This window comes from Perna viridis, chromosome 2 (genome assembly GCF_037379345.1).
Source record: "Perna viridis isolate PV_CMFRI_1.1 ecotype Kerala chromosome 2, ASM3737934v1, whole genome shotgun sequence".
NCBI lineage: Eukaryota > Metazoa > Mollusca > Bivalvia > Mytilida > Mytilidae > Perna > Perna viridis.
In genome coordinates, this window is record NC_142446.1 from 67,328,982 (window position 1) to 67,355,517 (window position 26,536).

Here is a 26,536-nt window from a genome sequence, read left to right on the forward strand (position 1 = left end):
CTCATCTGAACCCCTGCTGTCAACCTCATTGGTATAATAATCTTCTAAGTCTTGTTCCTCTGTATATTCCGCTGCATACATTCGTGTTTTATACCTACACCACTTTTCAACTCTTCTCCCTCAAATCAAAGCTGCTAACTTCAGTGACATTATAGTATTCCATGTCTTAACACGGTTCTTCCTCTGCTGCAAAACTCAGTATTTCATTCATACACTTATTTTTAACTCCTCTCCCACCTGCCGGCTTCAATTTTTAATAGCATACACTATGTCTCAACTCAACTCCCTTAAAACCCCGTCCAAATCGCCTTAATTCAAAATTAATTTGTCTATTTATATCCCCCATCGGATTGCACATGTACAGCTACAGGCAATAAGTCTACTCTATGATATGTAATTCATTGATTACCATTTAAGTCCCGTTTCCTCATTTCTCTGTAAGTTGTGAAAAGAGAAAGATATCTTATAAGGTCAACACCCTCTCTAACGGCATATTGTCTGTTTGGAGGAATCCGCTAGAAAAAAATATCGATAATGCAAATAGCTTGTTAAATCTAAATACACGTAGATTTGTGTTAAACAATGAAGATTTTACTCAATAATTGTTGAATTCGATCAATACAAAAAAAAAAAACAGAAAAAAAAACGATTAGATTGTAAAAATCATCATCATCGGTGATGTCGTGGCTTTTCTCTTGTTCGTTCTCGAAAGAGGAAAGATATTTCAGATGTCAGTTATTCGGAGACACATTCTCAAAAAATCAATACATCCAGAAGATGGAGATTTGGGTTCATTGCTATTTTCTCAGCTATTGGAATTGACAAGGAATACAGGAGTTTTTAACGTGAGTATGTTTTTTGAAATTATTCCGATACACTGTAACAGATAACAGATCTCATTATGATATTCTCGTTTATTTAATCAACTCCTCAACAAATTGATTCATAAAAAGGGAAAACGTTAAAGAATCCTCAATTCCATACTATTTATAACGGAACAGCTTTATGTATATTTTTCCAATGTAATTTTAATCATTATTATACTATAAATGGAATAACCTGACTGGTTTGTCACAGCTAGCGTGGCTGACACGACAGCTTTGGCGCTAATTGCTTAGCTTGGTTTTTTTAATTCATTATAAGTGCAAGTTGGACTTTCGCTCGTCATACCGATGAGTTAGGCATCATATTTTGGCGATGATTTAATTAATTAATTTTACTGTGTATTTTAATCAAGATTTAGACGGTATGGTTATAGGAATTTGTGGTATGTTTATGACGCCATCAGCTGCTAGATTCTCGAACACAAGTAGCATTAATTTGTGGACTAAAAACTTGTTGCAACGTAGGAAATTTTATTGAATCTCTCTTTTTTTATAAATCCAAAATTTGGTTTTTTTTTTTAAAGAATTGTGTTTAATACAAATTAAACAAATTTATGCATCTTCTGTATCTTCCGATTACACGTTAATGCTTTTAAAATGTAAAACATTTTCCCCCATTTTTAGTGAAAGGTCTTAAAGCAACAGTGCATTTGTTCATCTTCGATCGGTTTTAAATACTAGATTAGTGTCAATTAAAGTAATTTATAGAATTATAATTGTAACAAATCCCTAGTGGTGACAGGCCTTTACTGTCAATGCTCAATTTCTCGTAGAATTGTTATAACCAGCTGTTGTCCTTTAATCAAACGATTTGTATGTGTTTTACACTACACAAGCACATGCGTCGTCCTTCTCATCTTCATCCTATTTATAGAAATAAATTCTTTTACATGTCCATATGTTTCAGTAAGAAGATAATGGACTCCGAAACAAACAAAACAGTCATTTCCTAGTTTGTTGGATTAATTCAAGGATTCTCCGATTGAACCGACGTTATATTGACAGTAGTTTTATGGCAAAATGGAACACGTTAAACATATCAATTCTTTATATTCTTCCACTGTGTGCTCCCTGTCAGGAGTAATGTAAGGAGAAATTTACAAACATGTAAATTTATTGACTTCGATTCTGGAAATGATGTAAGACGGAATTAACAAGTATATGTGAGGCAAGTTTATTGACTTTGTTTTTGGAAAATAATGCTTTACTGCAGACAAATAAAACGAAGGCGGAAACTATACTCAGACGTTAGCGACTTCAAAATCAGAAAATGATTTTAAGGAATTATCTTTAGAAAACACAACTTGCAGCATGTGTCTGCGTGACTCTTTAAATAATTTTTCCAGAAAAGTTGACAACACAGGAGATGAAGTGCTTCTTGGTCTAACATGTCTAATTCATCTGTGAGAGGAAGAAATAGCGAGCCGAGTATCGCAGTTAAGTACGTTCCATGTTCACGGGGTGAAATGGATCACACGGACGACGAGCTGGAGGAAATTGCCATTCTTGGCAATGAGAAAAATAAAGAGAGTAAGTCTGACTCGAAAGGTTTTGGTAAACCGACGGCAAACGGCCCACAAGTTCTCTCAGGGGGCATGGGAATTTTTCAAGTTTTAAATACAAGGGATCGAACTATGTCTATTGGCGAACGGTTGAGTAAAGGAGGTAGAATTAGTGTCTCGTCTCCAGTATATTCTAGTAAAGTAGTAGAACAAAAATCCCGATCTACTTCAAAACAAAGTCTCATGGATCTTTTCGGAACCAGAATAGACAGGAGCAAGTCAAGGGCTAAAAGCTTTTCAGCCCGTGGCGACTTGTCTCTCATGAAAAAAGTTCGTTCGTCCGAGATTATGACTCCAAGGGAAATACGGAAATTACGGAAAAAAGATATCGAAAGCAAATTTGGAAAGAAAAGTAAAATGGTAAAGACAGAGCGGTTGGAGACTGCCACTACCCTGTCGGAGCACGAGGGTTGTAATTGGACTTTCGTGTTTGATCCATCTGGGCGGCTAGCTTACTGGTGGTCATCTATTGTTAGTTTAGCATTTCTTTACAATTTTTGGGTTATCATATATAGATTTGCATTCCAAGAAATAAACCAGGATAATTTAGGTCTGTGGTTCACCCTAGATTATACAGCGGACTTACTATATATTCTAGACATAGCATTTCATTTCCGGACTGGCTATCTTGATGATGGCGTTCTTCAGACAGATACTGTTAAATTACGTATTCATTATATGAACACGACTAGATTTTATATAGACTGTTTATGTTTGATACCGTTAGATTTTCTTTATCTTTCGATAGGATTCTGCTCAATTTTACGTAGTTTTAGATTAGTTAAAGTGTATAGATTTTGGTCGTTTTTAGACCGGACAGAGAGACACACTAATTACCCCAATGCAATGAGAACGCTTACCCTAATGCACTACCTTCTTGCCCTTTTCCACTGGAACGCATGTTTGTATAATTTGGTTGCTCAAGGTTTGGACAATACGTCTGGAGCTTGGGTCATGCCAAAAGATGACGGCTGCCCTTTTAGTATTATACCAACGAAAGTTGACAATTCGTCATGCACCTGGATCATGCCAAAGGTCAAAGACGACGGCTGTTTGTATAATATTGTAGCAACGAAAGACGAAAATTCCTCCAGTGTTTGGATATCCCCCAAAGATGACCGTTGCCCATTTAATCTAATTGCAACGAAAGCAGATAATTCGTCTTTTATCGGGACGGACGAATTGGTGTTAAAGCGATATTTACACGCGTTATATTGGAGTACTCTGACCTTGACCACATTCGGGAATCTTCCGGTCCCTCGTACTATTCTGGATTATACGTTTATTATATGTGAAATGATATTTGGTCTTTTACTTTTCGCTACCGTTCTTGGGCACATTTCTAATATAGTTGCCAACATCAGTGCAGCCAGGAAAGACTTTCAAGGTAAGACAAATTTATATTTCTTTTTTACCTTGATTTTACTTTTCATCAGCTGCGAAAGTTGTTGGAAATGCGTTGTTTTGTACCTCGATGACCCATAAACACGTTTTTCTAATGTTGTAAACGACTAGGTGAAACAAATTGTTTCCATTCAAAATAAACTTACTTTCATTATTCATAACGTGTTTGAAATGTCACAGATTGAACACAATGATCAATTATAATTTGAATAATTGCACAATTTAATAGTAGAAAATTTAGTACTCGTATAAATGTATGCATTTAATTACGACTCGTAGTAACAGTCTAGGTCACGTGAATGTCATCCCAGTTTACGAGTAGTTTTAATCAGCGGACATGCGTTTTCTATAAATGATGCAATTTTGACAAAAAAAAAAAAAAAAAAAAATCTACTATTTTACCATGGTAAGACATGTATGTCAAAAACTGCGACCGATTTGCAATTAAATTAGACGTGTTTGTCATTGTGCGCCCATTTTAGCTGTGAATGCTGAACACATGCCGGGTTTTAATAAATCTTAATTTCCGAACTATTTGAGTTAAACAAATTACAAGTGTTTTACACCTAATATCAAGTTTTCAAGTCCTTTTTCAAACAGAATGCGAAAATAATTACCCGTTTAGGTTTCTTTGTCTTATATTTGGCTGTATATGCTGATACAGTCGAAAAGTAGAACACTTGTTTGGACCGACAAACGTATAAAGACATTAAAAGACGCTTTTATAACACCATCCTTTCGAAAGGTCTTATTTATTTCTGTTGAATATTTAAGGCGAGAATCTAATTTAGAACAACCTGCGGAAGACACCATACATATTGATGCCAAAGAAATAATGTTATTTGGAAAAGAACAACATGTTATGCCGTCATAAAACGAACACAATTCATTTTAAAAGACGCTTGCCGTTTGAAATGAAGCGATAATATGCAGTTCATGTCATAAAACTAACGTATAAAGTCAACAAAATGCGTTTGCTTTGTACTGACACTAGAAAATGACGTGACATGCCCTACGACAATGCACTTTTTGCACTTTCGTTACAAATGAATGCTCAGCATGCTACTTGATCTGCATGTTGCTTCGATGTAAACGTGTCATGGCATTAGATATCATCAGATATCATTTTTCAGGACGACAGACTGCCTTTTTGTCTTGTGTTTCAATATGCTTTTTTTCTACCTGGTTACGCTGGTTACGTAAACTTCTGCTGCCTTTTTGTTGTTGTTGTTGCCAGCTGACGTTGTATGCAGTTTAAAAAAAGTCTTATTCAATACAAGGCTGTCAAAGATGTTCAAATGTATGAATCATATATAATTTCAAGTATCTTAATACTTGCATGTGACTTAACGTTACAGCAAGCATTTCCGAAGATATTAGACGAGTTCAGTAATATACAAAAAGCATGTGTGACAGTGAATTTTAATTAAAAAAAAATAACAAAAAAATAAATAAATAAAACACACAAAAAAGGGGGCGTTGCTATAAAGGTAGATCATAGCTGAGTGTTTTAATAAGCATGCAACTTCCTGTGCACTCAAATGAAGCAAACCCTTAAGTGCTTGTTTACAAGGTAGTTTTTGTTTTATCTTTTTTGTATTAAAAAATGTATGATATGTAAATTTCTTTTCCACCCCAACATGCGTATTGCGTGATGTTATTTTTACGCCAGGCATGTAAAAATCTAAACAGTAATCACATTATTGTATCTTTTATATAGTGAGCTATTATTTGACTTTTATGATGGGTTTGAAAAAGGGGGAGGGCTGGGTTGAACAAACAAGAATATAGTTCATGGTGAAGAAAATTTAAAGTTTTAGAAAAAACGCTTTAAAATACATATTATTTATCAGTCAGAACAGAAATTTCAACACACAAAAAACAAGGAACAAAAATTGTTTCTATTTACCCCTCCTCTTCAAAAAAGGAAAGCGTGTTCCCTTTTGGACGCAAGAATCTGAAATAATCTCAAAGAGTTTTGATTGCCCGACAAGTTGTAGAACTTATTTTACATTCGCTGTTCTTTTCTACATACACTTAAAAGAACCTTGGAGAAATTAAGACATATTAAGAAATATCGAGATTTTTTTTATTCCGAAAGTATCTCTGTCTGCTCTAAAATCCTCAATTAGTTAGATCATAGTTAACACGGTTATTGAAACTCTTTCACAAACCTTGCAATTTCCCAAAGTTCAAACGAGCTCTTAATTAAAACAAATGTCGTAGAGTCACATTCCCTTAAGGCTAGAATTATTAGCTCTGAAATATTAATTTTACCATAAAATCGATTCAAGCAACAACTTAAATTATGCATTTTCCTGACGATTTATGGATACCGTTAACAACCAATCGAAAACTTTAACATGCAAATCTTCCATTATTTTGGAAATGTATATAATGCTTTGGCATTGATCGCTTACAATTCTATGAATATTAAATAATTCTTAATGGTCAAATTTTATACAACATGTGGTTTAACCATTCACCAGAATTATTGCTTAACGGTGACGAAAATGATACATAATTACAATTTAAACGGGGATTGAGAATCTTGAATAATAAGTTTTTTCTTGTAATTGAATTAGGTTTTCATTTCGTTTACTGAACCATAAATAATGAAATTTAAATTATTTTCCACTACTTGACCAAAACTTGCTTTATGATGAAACCAAAATGTGTGATTGAGTGCAATAAGTTCAGTGGATTCATTTTCTTATCAAGTGTTTTATTCATTTGATTAAAGTTGTTCTAATTAACTTTAGTACATATGTATTTCGTTTTAAACGTTTTCCTCTTTGTCTGTTGATTTCGCTTGATATGAGCGAGATTTGATAATAAAACTAACTTCTGTGCCGTTTAAAGGAAGTACGCCAATGATTCAAGTGGTGACACACAAAATGTTTAAGCGAAGTCATTTTGTTCTGAAGATGCCACATATTACAGTAGTTAGCAGTCTTTGTAAGAATCATGCAAATTCTGAAAAATGTGATACACCTAAAAATGCTACATATTTTTATTTTTGTTGTTACATGTAAGTTGCTTCATGAGTTTATATATGATGAAATGTATTATTATTCATTCCAATCTATCTACTCTTATAAGATAATCCACATTGAAAATCTAATGGTTTCTATTGTATTTTAGTGTCATTTACAGATTAATTTTTAGTTCTACTGTTCATTCTATGTAATTTTTATCTTCTATGGTTATCTACAAAGGTTATATGAAAAGCTACATGTTTCTTTCTATTTACTATGACATTTTAAACAAAATATTAAAAAAATGTAGGCTTTCCAACCATGAAGCACATCTTGCATGATTCTAAGCCAGAGTACCACTTAATCTTTCAAACAGAACCAGGAACTAATGGTCATGTTTCATGAAATGTTTGGAAAAAAGTACACACTGTTGTTCCGTTACAATAAACATGCATGTATGTTTTTACTGAAATAAAAATTTACAAGTATGTGTATTTTTTTTTAATTCTAACTATGCTAGAGGTTCACCGTTGTCTAGCAAACTATTTATGGATAAACGGAATTCGGAATTGTAATAATAGCCATCAGAGAATTTTAAAACGCCTGTCTAAACCGGTCAAACTTTCTTTCGAAATTCGACAAGTTTTATTGTTTTCTTATCCAAGACACCATTCACATAAATAATTTCACATCTTTACCCTAATTTTCCTCCCGAGAATTTACAATGAGTATAGTAGCATCTACATAACTCTTATCCTTTCTAGCGTACATCTACCCTAGTGTCACCCAACTTTTTATCTCAAGAAAATTATCCAATCAACGATGCAAAATTAAAACAAGGCCAAATCAATACGAGGCTGCTAATGATATCAGCTGCAACACCTAGTAAGAACATTAACAAAATTATTTTTTTCTAAAAACTCGTTAAATGTGTCGGGATAGCAGCTAAATTGTTTTTTCCATTAATAACCATTACGATGCCGTTCATCAATTTAACTGTATTGGAAACTCATCGATTACCATCGTCTGCAGGTAACTTTATTGTTCGATGCATTTTACGTAATGTCGTGTGCCACTACGTCAACTGATTTTTTCCATTGTGACGTCACCGAGGTTAACCTTCAGCAAATGGATGATGAAAGTATTTTCGAAGGGGGCTTAAATGAAAATACACAAAACATACAATTTTGCAAGCGAAAAGTAATTAAGGTCGACGGTTAGGTTTCACAGTACAGTCTTTATTTACAAAGGAGTAATTAAGATGTTCTTACTGCTTTAGTGCCAGCCTTTAAACAAAGGTGTTGCATACGTAGCCAAGAGTAACATTTCAATTGTCTGCAGAGACATGAAAAATAACAAAGGCTGTTACTTTTCAATCCTTCATAGCTTTTCCAATTTCTTAATCGTTCTACAGACGAAATTGGTAACTTTCAAGTACAGAGGAAATGTATTTTTTTTTCAGATTTGGGATCATAAACATCCATTGTTTAATTTTACAATTTGCATTATTCTCGTAAATTCTCGTCCTCATGACGACCTACTTCTAAAAAAAAATCAAAAGACTATCTGATCAATGCTTTAATCTCGATTTTCGTCCGATTTCACGTTCAAATAGAAAGTTTCTACGATAATACAAATGCTCTTTAGAATACCTAAAAGTGTTGATACTAATGGAAAATGGCAGATTATTGACAATATCTTCATTGAAACCTAGGCCGAACGTTTATAAGGTTTTATTTCCTTATCAGCGTCTTGATACTTATGAAGAGAAACCGTATATAAATCAACCTTAAGGCATTCTTGGCGCCTTTTCTTCTGACCACGCGATGTAACAGTCGCATTATTTTGAATACTCCCTGCAGAAAAGGTCAAGTGTAGACAACACAACATAATTTTGTAACAGACTCTTGAAATAACCTTATTACTAGATGAAAACAATTATTGGAAATAAACCAATATGTTATTGTGTTAATATGAAGGGGGTTTCCTTCCTTCCCGGCGGAGAAAATCTTCTGCTGCCGTTGATTTAACAAAACAATCAATAGTCCTATTTATTCAACATATTTTCCTATTTCTATGAGCATAAGCGCTGAATGCCATCTCTTTTGTAAGGAAATAAGGCATTGCATACGAAATATGTCTCGGGTAACGAATGGACATTTTCTACGCATTTAATCAAGTGAAAAGTAATGAAAGTTATGTATGGAAGACATTTCACGTTGACGAGCAACCACCAGGCGGAGTTCAAATGACCCTTATAATTAGTTAGTTCTGTTCTGAATAGCCATTGATTCTACAGCAAGACAAGCATACATTTTAACATCCTTGAATGTCTATATTGCAAAGCTACTACAATTTCTTTCTTTTTTTTTCTTTGAGGCAATAATGTACCTGGGTCATGATGATTTATCCATATACTGACACCTATCTTTACAGAACCCTGAATAATCCGAAAACCTGTCTAAATCAGACAATTTGTAAAGTACTTTTTATATCAATTTAAGGAGGTAGACCCAGGGTAAGGGACACAACTCTTACAAATTATTGGAACGTTTGTATTCATCATTTTACATCAATCTCATGTAAGCATCAGAGTAACTTGCACTGATCAAATGAAAGCTTGATAGGCTTTGGTGAAATTGAATATGATACAAACATATTACTGATTTTAAGAGTTATGTCCCTTACCCTACGCCTACCTCCTTAAGAGTATTTTGAACCTTGTTAAACGGAACATCTGTCATAACTGAACACATTTTCAAGGTTTTGGTTTAGAAAGGTTTGTATATATTGCCAATGGCGTATCTAGAGGGATATCCGAAATCCACCTTTTGTTGGAGTTTATTTTCGCAGAATTTTGGCGAAAACTAGCAAAATATATCATATTTGTTATACTCTTCTTGTTTAGATATTAAGTCTGATTCCAAAGTTATATTCTAATCAAATATCAACGACAATGTTATGTAACTGAAGAGTTTTATGACATATCGTTATTCATTCCTGTACCTTAAAATTAATATGGCAATTGACATATTGTAATAAACTTTGTCACTGCATGAATACCATATTTCAAATTTTGACCCACTTACTCTACCAGTACATCTGATATATATTAATTTATTTAGTTTTGGTGTGAATGAGTTTAGGTTTTCTTTGCAATAATAATTTATTCGAAGTTGTACTGATCGAACAAAAGCAAGTCAGTAAGGGAGATAATCTGCTAAGTCAAAAGAGTTGTATGGTATGCAAGTGTATGTCCACGTGATATTAACACTAAAAAATAAATACCAGAAAAAGCATACAATTCTAAACCGAATTACCTTATTAGTTTTCGAACGCTACATTAGAAGATCATTTTACAAACACGACTTTAGAGACTCTCTTGGTCTCCATTTCTAAAGGAACGGCGACATATCAAATAATTCTAAACACATGGCTTATTTGTTCTTAGATAATTAAACCAGTTTCAAGCAAATCACTCAAGATAGACGTTCTTTACAATCAGCTATCCCTCGCTGTATTGAGTCTTTAATCATAGATTTGCTTATAATGTAACGTTAATTAAAGATTTCGTCAGTTACGTGAGAAAATGGCGACGAAATGATCATCTCTATCAGAAAACACGACCAGGGTTTCTACAGCATTACCACGTGACTTTTTAGTTACTATTTAAACTCGTTTTCTTTAACAAAAAGATACGTGATTTTTTCATAAAGATAAGTTTGCGATGATATTGTTAATTACATTTTTCTTCATTTACAGTTGATTGTAATGGTCTATCAGTGAATTTGTACTAGATTTTTGTCTGATTACCACCATTAGAAGCGTGAGAATTAAGTTACTTAATTACGTGGGCTTAATTGTTTATAGTCAACTGAAGTTCTGAAAAATTCAGACAAACGTTGGCCTTCATTTGTCGATTGCATTGTCACGGATTTAGAACATACCATGATGTAACATCCAAAGAATTATTGCACCAATTAGTTTTTTTAATACCACCGTACCAGCCTGATATAAACGATGTTTTATGCCTCAATCACTGTATAGTTTTGATTCTTAAGAAATGTCATTTACAATCGCTAGACCAATCAAATCGTCGTAAAATCATATACTTATCTGTAACAACATTCTTCGATTATTCGTCTTTGATACCTTTGAAATAATGTATGTGAAATAATTCATATTATTATACTTCATGTCAATTTGCTGAACTTTGATTGGTTCAACACAAGGGTAATATTCTGCTCTATCACGTAGCGCAGAAGGTGTCTATTACCCTCATGTTTAAAGCTAAACTGGTTCCGTTAAAAAATCGAGTACCTGTTCAATCTTAGTCAGCATTGCGTTTGAAGATGTCCATATCAATAACTATTAATAGAAGTAGTTATTTTTTCACTTATGATGCTATTTCGAATTTGTACCCAAAAATTGTATTTTCAAATTAAAAAGTGACTGAGGTTGGAACTGGAAAATAAAGAGTTCAAATGAGAATGTATGTCGCTGTTATCAAATGTCCATATACTGTATTCTTGACCTTTTTTGTTTTTGTTTTGCTTTGTTGATTCTGTCTCCTAGGAAACTATGTTAATAGTGGATTAAATAACTATATGAAGAAAACTTAAAACAGAAAAGAAACCAACCAAACAAAGAAACAAAACAAAAACAACGATCAAAAGTTACAGACATTTATATTTGTGAGCAGGGTACTGCCGATAGAATGAATAACGGTCACTAAAAGGGGCGTGGTCTACAATTGATGTTTACAGTTACAAATTAATGCAAACTTGGAAATAAAACAATTTAATGAGGAAAATAAAGACAAAATACAACATACATAACTGATTGTTAGGGCTTCTTGTCTTGAAAAAGAATGAAAATGAAACATTCTGTTTGATAAAATAAAGAACATATATCTTGGAGGATTATAGAGAGTTTGTTACCCCTTGAAAATGCATTGTCATCCTCAGCTACGCCTCGGGGTGACAACGATTTTCTCGGTGTAACACACTGCCATATCCCCCTGTTAGCTATATTTTATTTATATATTATTACAGAAACATGTCTGTTTTTTTTATTAAGTTGCGACTAGAATCGTGATTTGCATTTGTATAACCTGCACTTAATTATTTTTAAACAACTTGTCTTTTTGTTTGGTTCTCTCTCGATGAAGCTACTAATATTTACTTAAATCTTAAAAGTTGGCTGTTCCTGGTGAAACTGCAAACATTAACTAGTTAGCCATTCATGATGAAACTAGAAACACGAAGGAGTTGGCCAGATATGATGAAGCTAAGCACATTAATTTATTAAGAGTTGACAGTAAGCCGTTTCTGATTAACTTATTATGATTTGACAGTTAAGCTACACAATAATTACATGACTAGCTATTGCCTTTTACAGATCTGCAACCATTGCCTATTACAAGCCTAACCGTTACATCATGACAATTGCCAAACTATAGGCGTATGTTAAAAGACACACCGGTGTGTACTGTATAATTATGTCATATCAGAGGAGAATGAACTTTTTTTATTGGTTAAAACATGGAAATGTGGTATTCATTATTGTTTATTAGAGTGTGAAAAAAGCATTCTCACATGATAATGCCCGGGCCATTATAATACGGTAGTGCTCTCTACAGATTCTTTAACGAAATAAACAAAAAAGTTGCTTATATAAAGAACACTGTTGATGAATTGATGCCTTTTGGAGTGATATTGCCTTCAACATAATAATACCCTCGCCTACGGCTCGAAGCGTTATCAATATTTCATGTAATATCACTGCCCCTTGAGCAGTCATTTTATCACGATAGTGCACTCTACGTAAGTGGCTATTGTATAAATAAAACATCACTTATTGCATGCAAATCTGAAATTGCTTTCGTCTAGGCAGTGCAGTGCAATTCATTTATGCTTCTTATAAAGTTACAACCCATATCTTTGTCTTACACTTGCCAGCTCCATCGTTTATTATGTATTTTAAGCATTGTCAAATATATTTCAAGTATTTGTATTATTCATGTTGAATTATATGACTTTGCATGTCGCGTCACTTCCTGTTGCATCATTTCCTGTTGCGAGTGAATTATAAATGTTACTTTAGTCTGTAATAGATCAAACCGTCGCATGCTGCCCGATTGACTTTTGTATTTTACACTTTATTTGGTCTTTTGCATGCAATAGTTTTGCAAGTGAATCTGTAATGAAGTCATCAGGCAATTCTTATAATCTTAAAGTGAACACTTCTATATAAGTCACAAGGCAGGAAATAATCATCGAGATCAATTAATCCTTCATGTGGCCCAAAAACGAGCTTTACGCTGAAACAAACCAAATAAGTTACAGTACCGAGTATTTAGGGACCATTTAAAGTAGCACTCCAAATAAGAATCATGCAAAATGTGATTCATGGTTGGAAAGTCTATATATGTTTATTTTTGACATTTTGATTAAAATGTTATAGTAGACAGAAAGTAACATGTGGCTTTTCATATAACCCCTGTTATAAAAAAATATAGAATGTTCACATGTACTATAGAATTCAAAATTAAGGGAGATAACTCTGTAAACTATTAGATTTTCAATGTTGATTATCTCCTTAGAGCAGACATATTTGTATGAATAATTGTACATTTCATCATATAGACATATAATAACAGAAATGAAAATGTGTAGCATTTTTAGGGTGTATCACAAACTTCAGCATTTGTACGATTCTTACAAAGGCTACTACTTCAACATCAAATGGCGCTAAATAAAGTAACTCGTGTGATCTCTATGTTCAGTGGCATTATCTCCATATTCTTTATGCAAAGAATGAATCCGATCAGCCTACTAAACCCTCATCGTCAAATTAAGTTATGTCCAATTCATTTCTTCCACTGATATTAACCAAAAATAGATATATGTTCGAGTCATTAACTTCTTCAGCTCCTAATCGTGTAGTTGACCTTTCTGACCCCTATGAATGGCAGCCATTATAGAAAACCTAATCTACTGGATGAATATGCGCAATACCATAATTAGAAAATAACCAAGCAGGAGTTTGAGAAGCGATACTGATATCCATTTCACCGATTTACATCCTTCAACAGAAAGAAGCTGAAATCGTCAAGATCACGTGACAGAGATCATACGTGATAGATGATCCTCTCATATTGATCACATGACTAATTTCCCCGGGCTTGTTTCACATGATTTCCTGAATGCGTGGTAAAATATTGCGATGCCAAATGCATATATAATTCTTAAGTTTAGTTGAAAGCTTTTGAAATGATAGTGTTGAAGATTTTTTTTTTACTACTTTTACTTGATTTTATTTAGCAAACTGTCTTAAGTATATTTTAAGAGAAAAATTCTGTTGAATTCTTTTCTTTGAATAATGATAAAAAAAATCTGTTAAAAATGTTAAAAAATGATATTTTTACTCCAATACTATTATTTCTTTTTAATTAAAAAATCTTTATCAACTATTGAAAATATAGGAATATTTTTATTGTATGAAGGAGATTTAAATGGATCATTTCTGTAAAAATACTTTTTAAAATCAGGTGTTGAAAATGGTTGTCAGATAACTACCAGCATGTTCGTGCCAAGCTCCACGCAGCGGCAGACGTTCGTTTCTTCTTCTACCAACCGCTGCAGGCAGGCCTTTCGAAATTCTCGGACATTTTTAAAATCAAACGTCGTTTGACAATCGGATGACGTCGCGTAAATTATATAACTGTTCCCGACGTTTCAAGATTCTTGAAATTTCTGAGAGGGCTGGCTGCAGCGTTTGAGTGAATTTCGAATGTTAGAAGGCTGTTTGGAAGCTTTTGCTGAGGAAAGCCGTCTTTTGCCGTATGCAGCATTTTTCCCCGCATATCGGGAGAAACTACGTTTTTTTTATTCGGCTTTGCGCATGTGTAAAAGTTGATATAATCGGATGATATGATAGTTTAGATCAGTAAATACGAAGACATTAGTAATAAGATGTGCACATGCGAAGGAGATAGTTTAATCAGAAGGAGTTGGGATATGAAATGTAATGTGGAATAACTCCAATCAAATGATACGTCTTTTCGTGCATTTGCAACCAAAATGTCACTGAAAAGAGGACCTTCACAGAAAAAGACATTTACAGATTTCTATATGTGATAAAGCACTGTTTCCCCAGTGTTAATCGATTTGTTAAATAGAACCGTTCACTCGCAAACCAGAAATACAAATCCATCGACAAAATCAGGAAAACAGTGTATCATCGTAATTTTATAAGGGTGAAAACTTAAAATGTTTACTTGAACTTATGCATTGCTTGTGATTTTCTAGATCATTTTTTTTCCAAGATTTGTTAAAATTATATTGTGTGCTACGCATAAACTGTTTTCATTTATTGTGCTATCTTAAAAGATTTATCATAAACAAATTTGAGTGTGCTCATAAATGCAAACATGTTCACTTTATCATTTTAAAACTAAATGAGCGCAGAGTCAACTCGATAGAAACACACATATATATATATTTTTTAATGATATATTAGAAACATGTTGAATTTCTAGTATAAACTGTATTCAAATAATGATAATGAAGACATGAAATGTAAGTATAATATGACAATATATGATATTTGAAATATAATAGATGTAACACATGTTATCATCATTAGAAGGAAATTTAAAAAGGTTTATTCAAAATAGAGTTATTGTTGACATTTAAAAAGAGGAAACCAATCCCATTCCCGATGAGTGTGGAAATAAAATCCAACACGCAACTGGTACACATCATTGAGCTAAAATTTTGTAACCGCAAATCAAATCTAGTTTTACTGACGTTATAAGGTACCAAACTGACCTTTACAGTTGGAATGCCTTCATCGTAATGGAAAATGCTCGTAATCCATTAACTAATGTGCTGTAGCTTACTTTTACATCTTTCAGGGTTAACACTATTATTTTTTTTGTTTTTAGTAATTCTATATATCTGTGTGTTTGGTTGTTATATTTGCTTCGCGGACATAATTCCTACTTCCGAATAAACTATGTACCATTATTTACTAGGTTACTGGCTGTTTAGGCTGTAAAACAAATCACGAGACAAAGACTGATAAAAGGGACACAGTTTGGTGACAATGATGTTGAGTTTTGGTTTCGTCTTTTTATTTTACTTTAAAAAAGTGAAATCTTTACCTTTCTCTTTACCGTTTAAATACAAAAAATACAAGACTTTCTTTTTATCTTCTTTTCTTTCCTCGCCATTACATTTGACCGAAATGTATTAAAAATAACTTTGTTTGTTTTGTCTGTTCTCCTCTGTCTAGTCTTTATCCGTTGATTATATGTTTTTTTACTTTGCTTGAATCCTTGTTCCTTTGATTTCTCCTTTAGAATATGGAAAAAAAACTATCAATTGTTTCTATGCTATAAATATGTAGTATAAGTATTTGCTCTTGTTTTGTCTCTAATAAAAACAGCTCATATAAAGTTTGTCTTCCTTATTTCGACATGATAGATTTATTAATAGGCTTTTGTATTTATCTCTAGAAGTAAGTGCCTCAACTAACAAGATTTTTTACCTTTATTACTTCCTTGTGCACTGGACAACTGCTCGTCAACCAAGTTCTCTGTAACCGATTGAAACCTTAGGTAAATGAAGACGTCTGTTGAATAACGTCTGGGTAACAAAAAGTTCGAGATTGAGATTTAAACGATTTTTTAGATTTAGGTGGCTGTCGGTTTTTATACATGTTGGTTTGTGAAAATGTATTTTGAAGATATCGGAATATACGATGAAACATGTAAAAACTGAACCCCTTTTTTAACTTTCAAATTGTTCAATTTAGACAGGTTTTCGGTTTAGCAAGATTCAAAATACATAGATGTTGATATGTTAAAAACGTCTTTAAAATATGTCTTGTTAAGATATAATTTGAAATTATTTGCTTAAATCAAGTTTCATTGTATCACTCGATATTAATAGGATAATTAATTTGAAGGAGTGAATAACCAAAATAATATCACGAGTGCTGAAAAACGAATAGATTTAACGAGTGTGCGGAACTTATTCCGCGCACGAGTTAAATCTTATTGCGTTCTTGGCATGAGTGATCATGTTTTGGTTATTCACAATAACCAGTTGATTATCCTATTTATTATATAGAATTAATCGATTATTTGTTTCTATTGGCAACATAAATTTGAAATTTTGTGAACGGCGGATTTATTTCCAAGTTGTGACGTTTTGGCGGAAGAAAGTCCGGGAGTGAAATTACCGAATTTATTTCACAGTAAGAATAATCGAAATTTATTTCACTGGGAACATTCGATAAAACACTGCTATCTATATAATAACAAGTGGTACCCGTGTATACGAATTTATTTTTTGTCTTAGGTATTTTGTTCATATCGTACGATTTAAACATTAACAAGAACATGATAAAGATAGTATATGTGATATGTTTGTCAGTGAGACAGTCATCCACCAAATGCCAAGCAACAAATAATTAAACTTTAAACTTCTACAGGTCACCTCAAGGTCTTAAATGGTGGGCCAAACCCATACCATAAAGCAATCTGTAAAAGGCACCAAAATAAATGATGTGAAACTATTAATAAAAGACGAAAATCGACCTAATCTATAGAAAAAAAAAAACGTAAATCGATTTTACTCTAAGATCGGCACATAAAGCTTGTTCATATATAAGTTCATGGTCACGATGCTCTGGAATTGGATGTATTGCAAACTATTCGCCTCCCATTGGCCTTCAATGAACGTCGAGGAAACCCTCACACCACGGGGCTGCAGCCGCCCCCCCCCAAAAAAAAAGATACAGCGAAAGAGTTGCCCTTATATATTCGAGTAACAAAACAATAAACTAAATTTGAGCATTGCATTCTTCTGATTACTGTAAACGTGGTAATTTTCGGTAGTTTCTCGGTGAACACAAAAGCGAGAAATAAAGTACCCGCGAAATCAATTATTAATTCATTATAACTGTAATCATTTTGTGAAACCGCGAAAATTGATACTGCGAATATATTCACTTGACAGAATCTGCGAAAATTAGCAACCGCGAAAATTACAGATTAAAATACGATTACAGTACCTTAATTATGTTGTTTCCAGGACATTTTGAATCTACTGCAAATGATTCAATTTCAGCAATGGAAATATAAGACATAAAAATAACATTTTCAGACAGCATTAGCAGTGATATTATGTATGCCTACGTGCAGTATTACATATAGAGACCTTACAAAAATGAAGGAAGTCGGTTATGCATTGTTTGGGGTTGATTAAAAAAATTGTTTAGCAATATATCTTAGTGATTATGTCATTGGTGTATATGTGTTTTGTTTTGAAATAATATTAACTTATAAAACGAATTTCAGGTGTTTTTGCTGTTTCTTTTATACGAAGAAAGTGAGAAAAAAGCGTAGTTTTTTTGTTAATATAACCCCTATCATTAGACTATTTGTATTTCAATGCCGTATAGACTAAATGATTATCTATACATTCCGGTAAATCATACAAACAAGACCTTCAGCTGCAAAACTGTCTAGAGATGCGTTTATGATGGCGACAATAGAAAAATGTAGATGACACCTTCCGGTTCTCCTGGGTCTTACTTTATGCTGGATTGTTTGTTTGTGTGTGTGTGTGTGTGTGTGTGTGTGTGTAAACGTGTTTGTATGTGTTTTCAGTTGCTACAAATCATTAGTTGGTTCTGTCTGGCTTTTACTTTATTTAAATTTTTTTCAGATATTTATATTTCACCATTACAAAAGTCCTACCCATGTTTTTTCTTGAATATCTGGACAAACCCTACTCTATTTAAATTAGCTTTTGTGGGTTCATGAAGGCCATATGTAAATTAGTCTATAGTATTTACTTTGTGTGGTGTCTACACAATGAGGGAAGTATTCTCAGTCCTAATCATTATTCCCCAAGCAGATAGACAATTATAGTTGTAAATTTGCCAAATTAATCTATATGACAGTAAAATTATTTGATTGTATTACTTAAGGCATATGCATGTCTGAAGAGAACTTTGTTTATACATTTACTAACTTAGACGTACAGATTTATGTAAGAACAAGGCAAATTATTTCATAAAATAATATATATATTTTTTTAAATTTCATGACCTTTCAGTGAAGATTTGATGCTGATAAAACAAAATTCATGAGTCGCTCAGTACGTGTACACAAAAGTCATGAAAACTATGTAAAATAATATGTTTATAACATAGATATTTTTACCAATTTCGCCCAAACTCATGAAAGGGAAAATGATAGTGACCAGAAAAGAAAAAAAAAAAAAACACACACACACAACTTAACAAGGAACATAAAAAAAAACACAGATAGAAACAAAAGTGAATGAGCCACCGGACTCCGCTGAAAAGTAGAAACATGAACCAGGTACACCGGTAGGGTAAGTGTCCTCCCGACGACTATATATCATCTTGATCTGAAGCAATTATATAAGGAATATTCATGAAAAGACAAAGTCGGAAAGGGTTCGACGAACTTTGAAGTCATCACTACAGAAGTTTTATGGTCGTCATCATGAACTTGTGGATCGTTACGGTGTATCCATCTGCGCCATGAAAACTGATTTGTTCAACGTATCATAGTTTTCCTTTCCTCTTTCGTTTACCCCGGACTTGACTTTTTATGAGCAACTCGGTGGGTGTTTCTAGAAAAGGAGAGGATGCTTACCCTACTGGTGCACCTGGTCCATGTTTCCAGTTATTAGTTAAGTCCGAGTTGCTTATTTTCATTTGTTACTTTTTTGTATGATTTTAGTTACATTATCCTCTTTGTCCCTGGATTACATTCGTTTGATTTCCACTACAACCTTGGTTCCCTTGATTACTCTTTGAGAAGTCAATTTTCTTTTTATGTTGATGGATATGGATTTGGTGTTTTGTGATATATGAAATTGTTTTTTTTTCTTGTTTGAAATTTGACCATTTTTCCAAAGGTAATAATCATTGTCTTTGATTTTATTCATACACGCCAGACATTTCTAATCTGCATTGATCCTTTACTTCATTTTCGATCTATTTATTTCAAAAGCTTCAGCTTTTGTGCCTAGATGCTACTAAAATTAAATTTCATCATGCCTCATTTTCATACAAGCTTAATGCACTTAATTTTCGACTGATTAATGAATCAAATTGATGCATTGTTATAAAATTTTCTCCTGAACGTATACCGCTTTTACATTGCATTGTGCATTTGAATACAACCAAACTCATTATGGGAAATTCTATAGGACTTCAATTCTTTCTCCTTTGAAAAAATGTAAAATTCTAATGCATTGAATTTCAGATGGAAATGTTTTGAATTTAAATGAGTATGTTTTACAATTTCAAATTAAGCTGATAGATTTGAGGCCTTCTGAACGTTAATGAAAAATCTGCAATTCTCTGTTTCGGATAAAAAATAAAGTGCAATTTTTGTCGTTGCTATGTACGAAAGATAGATAATGCAGAAAAAAAATCATTGATATTTAGCTTTACAAGGAAATACCCACATACATGCATTGATTGAACAAAGTCGTTCAGGACCCTTTTTTCGCATTTAAAGTTTGTATGCACTTGCATTACTGGTGTTTTCCCTCAAAACACAATATAAATCATATTTTACGTTTTATTTTTTACGAGTTTTATGGTATTGTGTTGGTATTTCCATGGAATTTTATTACTTTGTTTCTTAATTGTTGTATAATAATGTCGTTTTTATGTGTGGTTTGAGAAACATGATGTTATGACTCAAATATTGAAATGAAGTTATAAATAGCATTGTGACGTCATAATTTACGATCAATTTCACACTTACGACTTTTTGTGAATTCGACGCCTGATTACAAATTGTAGGAATATATTTAAATATAATCTGATAGTATTGAAATAAGGTACAGGTAACCAACAAAGTTAAGGGAGATAACGATTGCCCTACAAGGTACACTTGGTCTAACGCTTCCGGTTGTTAAGTTGGAATGTTTCACTTCTTTTAAATCCAACCACTATATTGATAATTATCTTAAAACATTAGATACATGCTTAAATCGAACTTCAAACTAAAATAAAATTGTAGAAGAAGATTGGTATACATCTGTACGTAAATTAGACAAAAGTAGATTCATGCATGTCAAATCCCCACCTAAATCAGATTCAGAAACAGTTATACACCACAAAACTAATCTAAATTCCCTATATGATAAACATTACATAGTGTGCGAAATTGCCACTCTACAAAAGTTATCGTTCTTAAATTGGGTAATGTACATGGAAGATGAATGCATGTAGATGTAGGGATCTAAATACAGAAAGGTATATCGTTACATAAGAATTTGGTATATGTAGACTGAGAAAAAAACATTGTTTGTTCGGTGGGGTTGTCTAAATAATGAATCACCTCTTCCATAGGCAGTCTGAATTTCATATGGACTTGTGATAAATATATCAGACGGTAATACAATGCTTTCAAAATATGACAATACCCCCTTTAATCTTAATGGCATGTCTTTAATATGAATAAAGTCTTCTAAAACTTAGACAGTAACTGCCTTATTGTTGTATTGGTTAATTGTAGTATACAGTGAATCATTTCTCTGGTGACATTTAATATAGAGTATCTAATATTTTATCACTGATGCCCCAGACAGACGTTTTTCATTTAAGGGTAATAATTAGCTTTGTATAATGGTATTCAAGCTTCCATTTTTCAATGTATGACACTATCGTTCTTCAGAGTCTACTGCAGTTATCAGTCGGCAGAAAAATACCTATCTTATAAACGTTAGGGTTACACACAAAATGGAAAGCATTCCCATATAAAAGAAATGACAATAAACTGTACTGAAAAACTAAACAACACATTAAAACAACGCACTAATCAACACGCAAACAAAAGACGAAAGACCCCCCCCCCCACCATCCGAAAGAAAATATGACAAAAATAATGATATTAAACATTTTTATCGCAAAATACCAGCTGGGAAATCTTCGATAACGAATGTTTATAATTTGCAATAAACTTACAATATAAATTTAATACTTCAGCTTTAAGCGAATAGAACAAATCCGTGTATACTTATATATTTACATGTATATGACATTAATGAGACTCTTTCGTCAAATACAAAATCACATAGTGTTCGGTTGACAAATATTCTAAATATACAAGAAATTTATAAGTGGCTGGATTAGACAGGCTTTGGAACGTTCAGGGTCCGATGAAGACAGTTTTCACTATAATGCATTTGTAAATAATTTTGCTTAATGCATTTTAAAAATGAGAATATTCTTACATATTTACAACATGATCTCATTAACCTATTTTGTTGTGGATTGTTAAAAAACTACATTGATTAATGCTCTACTAAATATAATCTTCATATTTATACCATACATTTATCATTATACAGACGCTTATGAATAATTTAAATGAATTGAATAGAAATATGATAACTGATTTATATACACACAGGTTTATTTTTATACTGTAACGTATTAATTTCGCGGTGATCTAATTTTCGCTATTTTCACGGTGGACATAAAAGCGTGAAATAAAGTACACGAGAAATCATTTATTAACCCATTATAACTGTAATAAATTTCTAGAACCGCGAAAATTGACAACTGCGAATATATTCACTTGACAGAATCTGCGAAAATTAGCAACCGCGAAAATGAATACGTTTACAGTGTGTAGTTCGAGAATAAAACCTATTTAGTGTAACGTTCATTTTCAACACGGAGGCCAATAAACTGTAATATTGTGATATATTATTTACACAGTTTTTTATATATTATTATAATAGATACATGTAGATGTCTTATTTCCTTATAAATTAGTATTGCATGTAAGTTGATGCTATTGGTTAAACTGTCATGCTATATAAAGTTTTAAGAAAATGAAACAAAGAAATAACTAAAAGTAATTCTTGTGTATTCTTATAGAAATGCTGGCATTCATTTTTAATGTGGCTTAGTAAGATTTTTCGCACTTATGCAAATTGTAGGATCGGTCCCATTCAATTTTTCGAAATGACTTTGATAACGAAAGTTGGATTTGAATTATTACTTTAGATAATCTTCAATTATCCCACAGTTTTATCATCGGTAGTTTCAAGGATTGCTTTTTTATCTTTAACCACTATCCTTATCTCAACGTCTACATACAACCCAATTCAAGACTATTGTTTCCAATAAAGTAAAACTTGTTCTGCAATGAACTAGAGGTTATGTATTTGTCTATTTACAGCAGCTCTGCATAATCAATATATCTTCATGCCAGTTTTATGTACCAAAATGGATTAGATGTGGATTTTATGTTTCTATTTTTATAGTTTCCGAAACACAGAATCGAGCACTTATAGGCTACCCGATTTAAGTATAGGCTCAATGTAAATCCTTTAACAACGTGTCAAGTGTGATTGATAGGTATCAACATATACAAAATAAGAACACTGAAAGTTGTTATATTTTCCCACATAGCTTATTTACACAGTCTCCATTGGAGAAAAAAGAATCATTTTCTGACTTCTACTAGTTATCACATGTTAAGGTTAGTGCTCAAGATGGGTAATTTTTCTGAAGGCATGACTGCGATATTTCTATTTAAGCACTTTCTGTTCTATTATTATTACGATCTCATATTAGTATTGAGAATGGCAGAGTCATAAAAGCCTTGAAACAGCGAATATATATATCTGCACAGAAGGCTACTGATGAATTATTGCAACTCTTTTAAGAGATATTTTTTTGGATTATGAGAATCTTAAAGAATCCATATAGCATCAGTTGAATGTCCACGATAAAAACTTGCAAACTGTTCAGATCTGAACAGTAAGATGATTACGCTTAAATGTCTGTACGTACGAATTGAACTGACGTCAAATATATCTGTTAAATTGGAGCATTTAGATCGATTTGTTCCTTCATATTTACAGGGAAAAATCATATATGCATGCAATAATATCCGCTAAGCTATTCCAGAAAGAAATACTGGAACTAAAATCTTGGCACGGTACCAAGCACTCTCGTCTTTTAGAGGCAATTATTAGCTTCCTGATTGATATTTGAGAAATTGTTCGTTGTAGACATAGATCTGGTGTCGCTAAGCACTACTATATCGGAAAAAAAACTTCGTGTATGAAGCTCATTTTATTCTTCTTTAAAAAGTTCTTTAGGAAATAATATACATTTTATGACCCCACTTCCACGTATACACTATACAAAGTGTAGTATTCATTTGTTTCCCAATATTGAGTTATAATCATTTATTTCAATTTCTATTTAAGTACAACATTAATTTCTTCCATGATATCTAAATTGTACCAAAACTATTTTATTAGGCTTCTAGAATTATGTCTGCTTAATTTTTTCAGCTACTCACGGAATTAATTGGTAATGAATCATTCCGTCAAAGAAAGCCACGTTAAGGCTCCATTTTAATTCATCGCTGTGTATATTCTGGACATGATCGAGTCTGCTTGTGATCGACGCTACATTGTCTACAAAGGAAATCAGACAAATGAAATATATAATGAATGGTAATTTGTTGGGAAGTTTTCATTGAGAATATCATCAATGGTCCACGTCTCAATGAATGAAGTGAAAAAAGTAAAACTTCATAGGAGATAACTTTAACATTGGATTTTTGATATCTCATAAAATACTTTTGAATTATATAAGATACCTCTTTGAAAATAGGTATGATTTATCATATATATATTTTTTTGTAGTAATTATATATCTTTTTTTAAGGTTTTACAGTAAAGAGATCGACTGGATAACGTACTTGCTTTTTAACCCCTTGAGTTGTTTTTAAAGATGAGGTCGTACAAGAATATCATATGTTTTGTTAATCAGCAATAGACGTTCCATTCGCGGAAATATTACCAAACTGAACATTGAACTGATCCGTATTCTTTTTCATATGACCTTGTATGGGCCTTTCTTTCTTATTGCCCATGTGTGCACACCCATAGTTTAGCTGTCTCCCTTCTGGTTGTGACTCCATACTCCTTGCATAGCTATATTATAGCTGTATCCTTATTGTTTTGATATCGCACATCGCATATAAAGAACTTTTGGCTACCCATGCGCACTCTGTGCACTTTTATAGTATAATACTCTCTCTGATGTCCATCCACAAACAGAAAGTAGTACTGTCCGTCCACACTCCAAACTTCCCTACTTAATCGATTAAGATGACAACAAGCAGTCGTTATCATTAATATCTCAGAAAAAAGATTGAGTTAAATTAATTAAGTTTTTTCTATAAATGACCAAGTCGCCGCTAGTGAATTGAATCGGTCTAGACTACGACCATTCCGTGATAATGTAATGACCCCAACCAAACAATGGTTCTGATATATAATTAAATATTACAAATAGGCAGTGTACGAAAATATATATTTGTTAATAAAGTTGCCATGGTAAATGTGTGCTTACTGATCACCGATGATATCATGTTTCGATTGTGGACTGTGTCGTGATAGCTCTTTATGAAAAGGAATGTTACAGATATAATATTAATACTACATGTACTCAAGTTCTTTAGCAGAAACATGGTATTTTATTAATAAAATACCGACGCTAAAACCCGTCAGCAACCCGTTGTATTCAACAATTGGCTGTCTACACTTAGTGCAGGTTTGACTGTACTGACAGTTTCAATGACTTTTATTACAAAATAAATGATAAAGGATGTAATGATTTGTCAGATTTGTTTCATTTTATCTATTTTTGTTGCTTTGGATTTCGACATTTTGCCATATAATTAACACAAAAAAAGGCATTTAAAATTCAGTTTTCTTTATTGGTCATTGTTGGGGTTTAACGCCCGAGCAGCAATATTTCAGCTATATTCAGACGATGAACATGAAGTGGATGATAAAATGAACATGAAATGATGATGAAATGAAAAATGGGATGGAACACAAAGATAATGGGGTCGACAAATTTTGATTGCCACTGGAAATAGGGAGAGGTGGATAGGGTCGGGCAATTTAGCCTCCTGTGGCGGAGCCCTATGGTTCCTACTCTGGGAGAATACCGCAGTAGGATTTTTTAACGTGCGAGGAACGTGGCATCTTTCCCAACACGGTGTACCACTTTGATTTGCGGTCAGGTTTTCCGTATTATAGCCTGACAACCCCAGCATGAAACATACCAGGGGTACCCCATTCCACTCACAAAAATGTCAATAGGCAACTTTTGAATAAAATAATGAAATATTTGATAGGTAATGGTAATTTCTTTTATAACCCGCATTATCAAAGCGGTTGTACCGAAAAACAAAGGAAAATACAGTTTCTTAACGAGGAGAAAATGTAATGAGGAATGACTAACAAATGTTTAAAAAGAGAAAAGGCCAAAACATTAGTTGAAGTTAGATTGCAATGCATAACGGGGTTCAACGGCCATCTTTATGTTATATCTGACAAACGATGCGAGATATATTATTTCCTATGGTGGAATCGAACTTGTAAAGTTGTTTTCTTTAAGCTTGTACTAAAGAACTTCTTATAGAACAAAAATATAGGTCCTTGACTTAAAAGTTAATGACATATGTCTATAAATACAGCAATTTATACTGTGATAAAATCGTCATCACTGTAAGAGCCACACATTAGTCAGGTTACTGCGAGCTTAATATAGACAATTGGTTGTATAGTGTGTATATTTCTCATATATTATTGCAGTT

The 26,536-nt window shown here is 32.8% G+C and overlaps 1 protein-coding gene across 2 annotated transcripts in view; it reads left to right on the plus strand.

Moving 5' to 3' along the window:
- The first annotated feature begins 453 nt into the window (after positions 1-453).
- The window catches only part of LOC148626604 (uncharacterized), a 103,397-nt gene continuing 77,314 nt past the window's right edge, over positions 454-26,536 (plus strand). Inside the window, exons 1-2 of one of the 2 annotated variants that reach the window (XM_088570745.1) lie at positions 454-845; positions 1,792-3,833. In XM_088570745.1, the coding sequence (XP_088426871.1) occupies positions 2,273-3,833 (1,561 nt within the window). In that variant the 5' untranslated portion in view covers positions 454-845; positions 1,792-2,272. Of the gene's footprint in view, positions 846-1,691; positions 3,834-26,536 lie in introns of those variants that run through there. The other variant, XM_088570744.1, reaches the window with a different exon arrangement.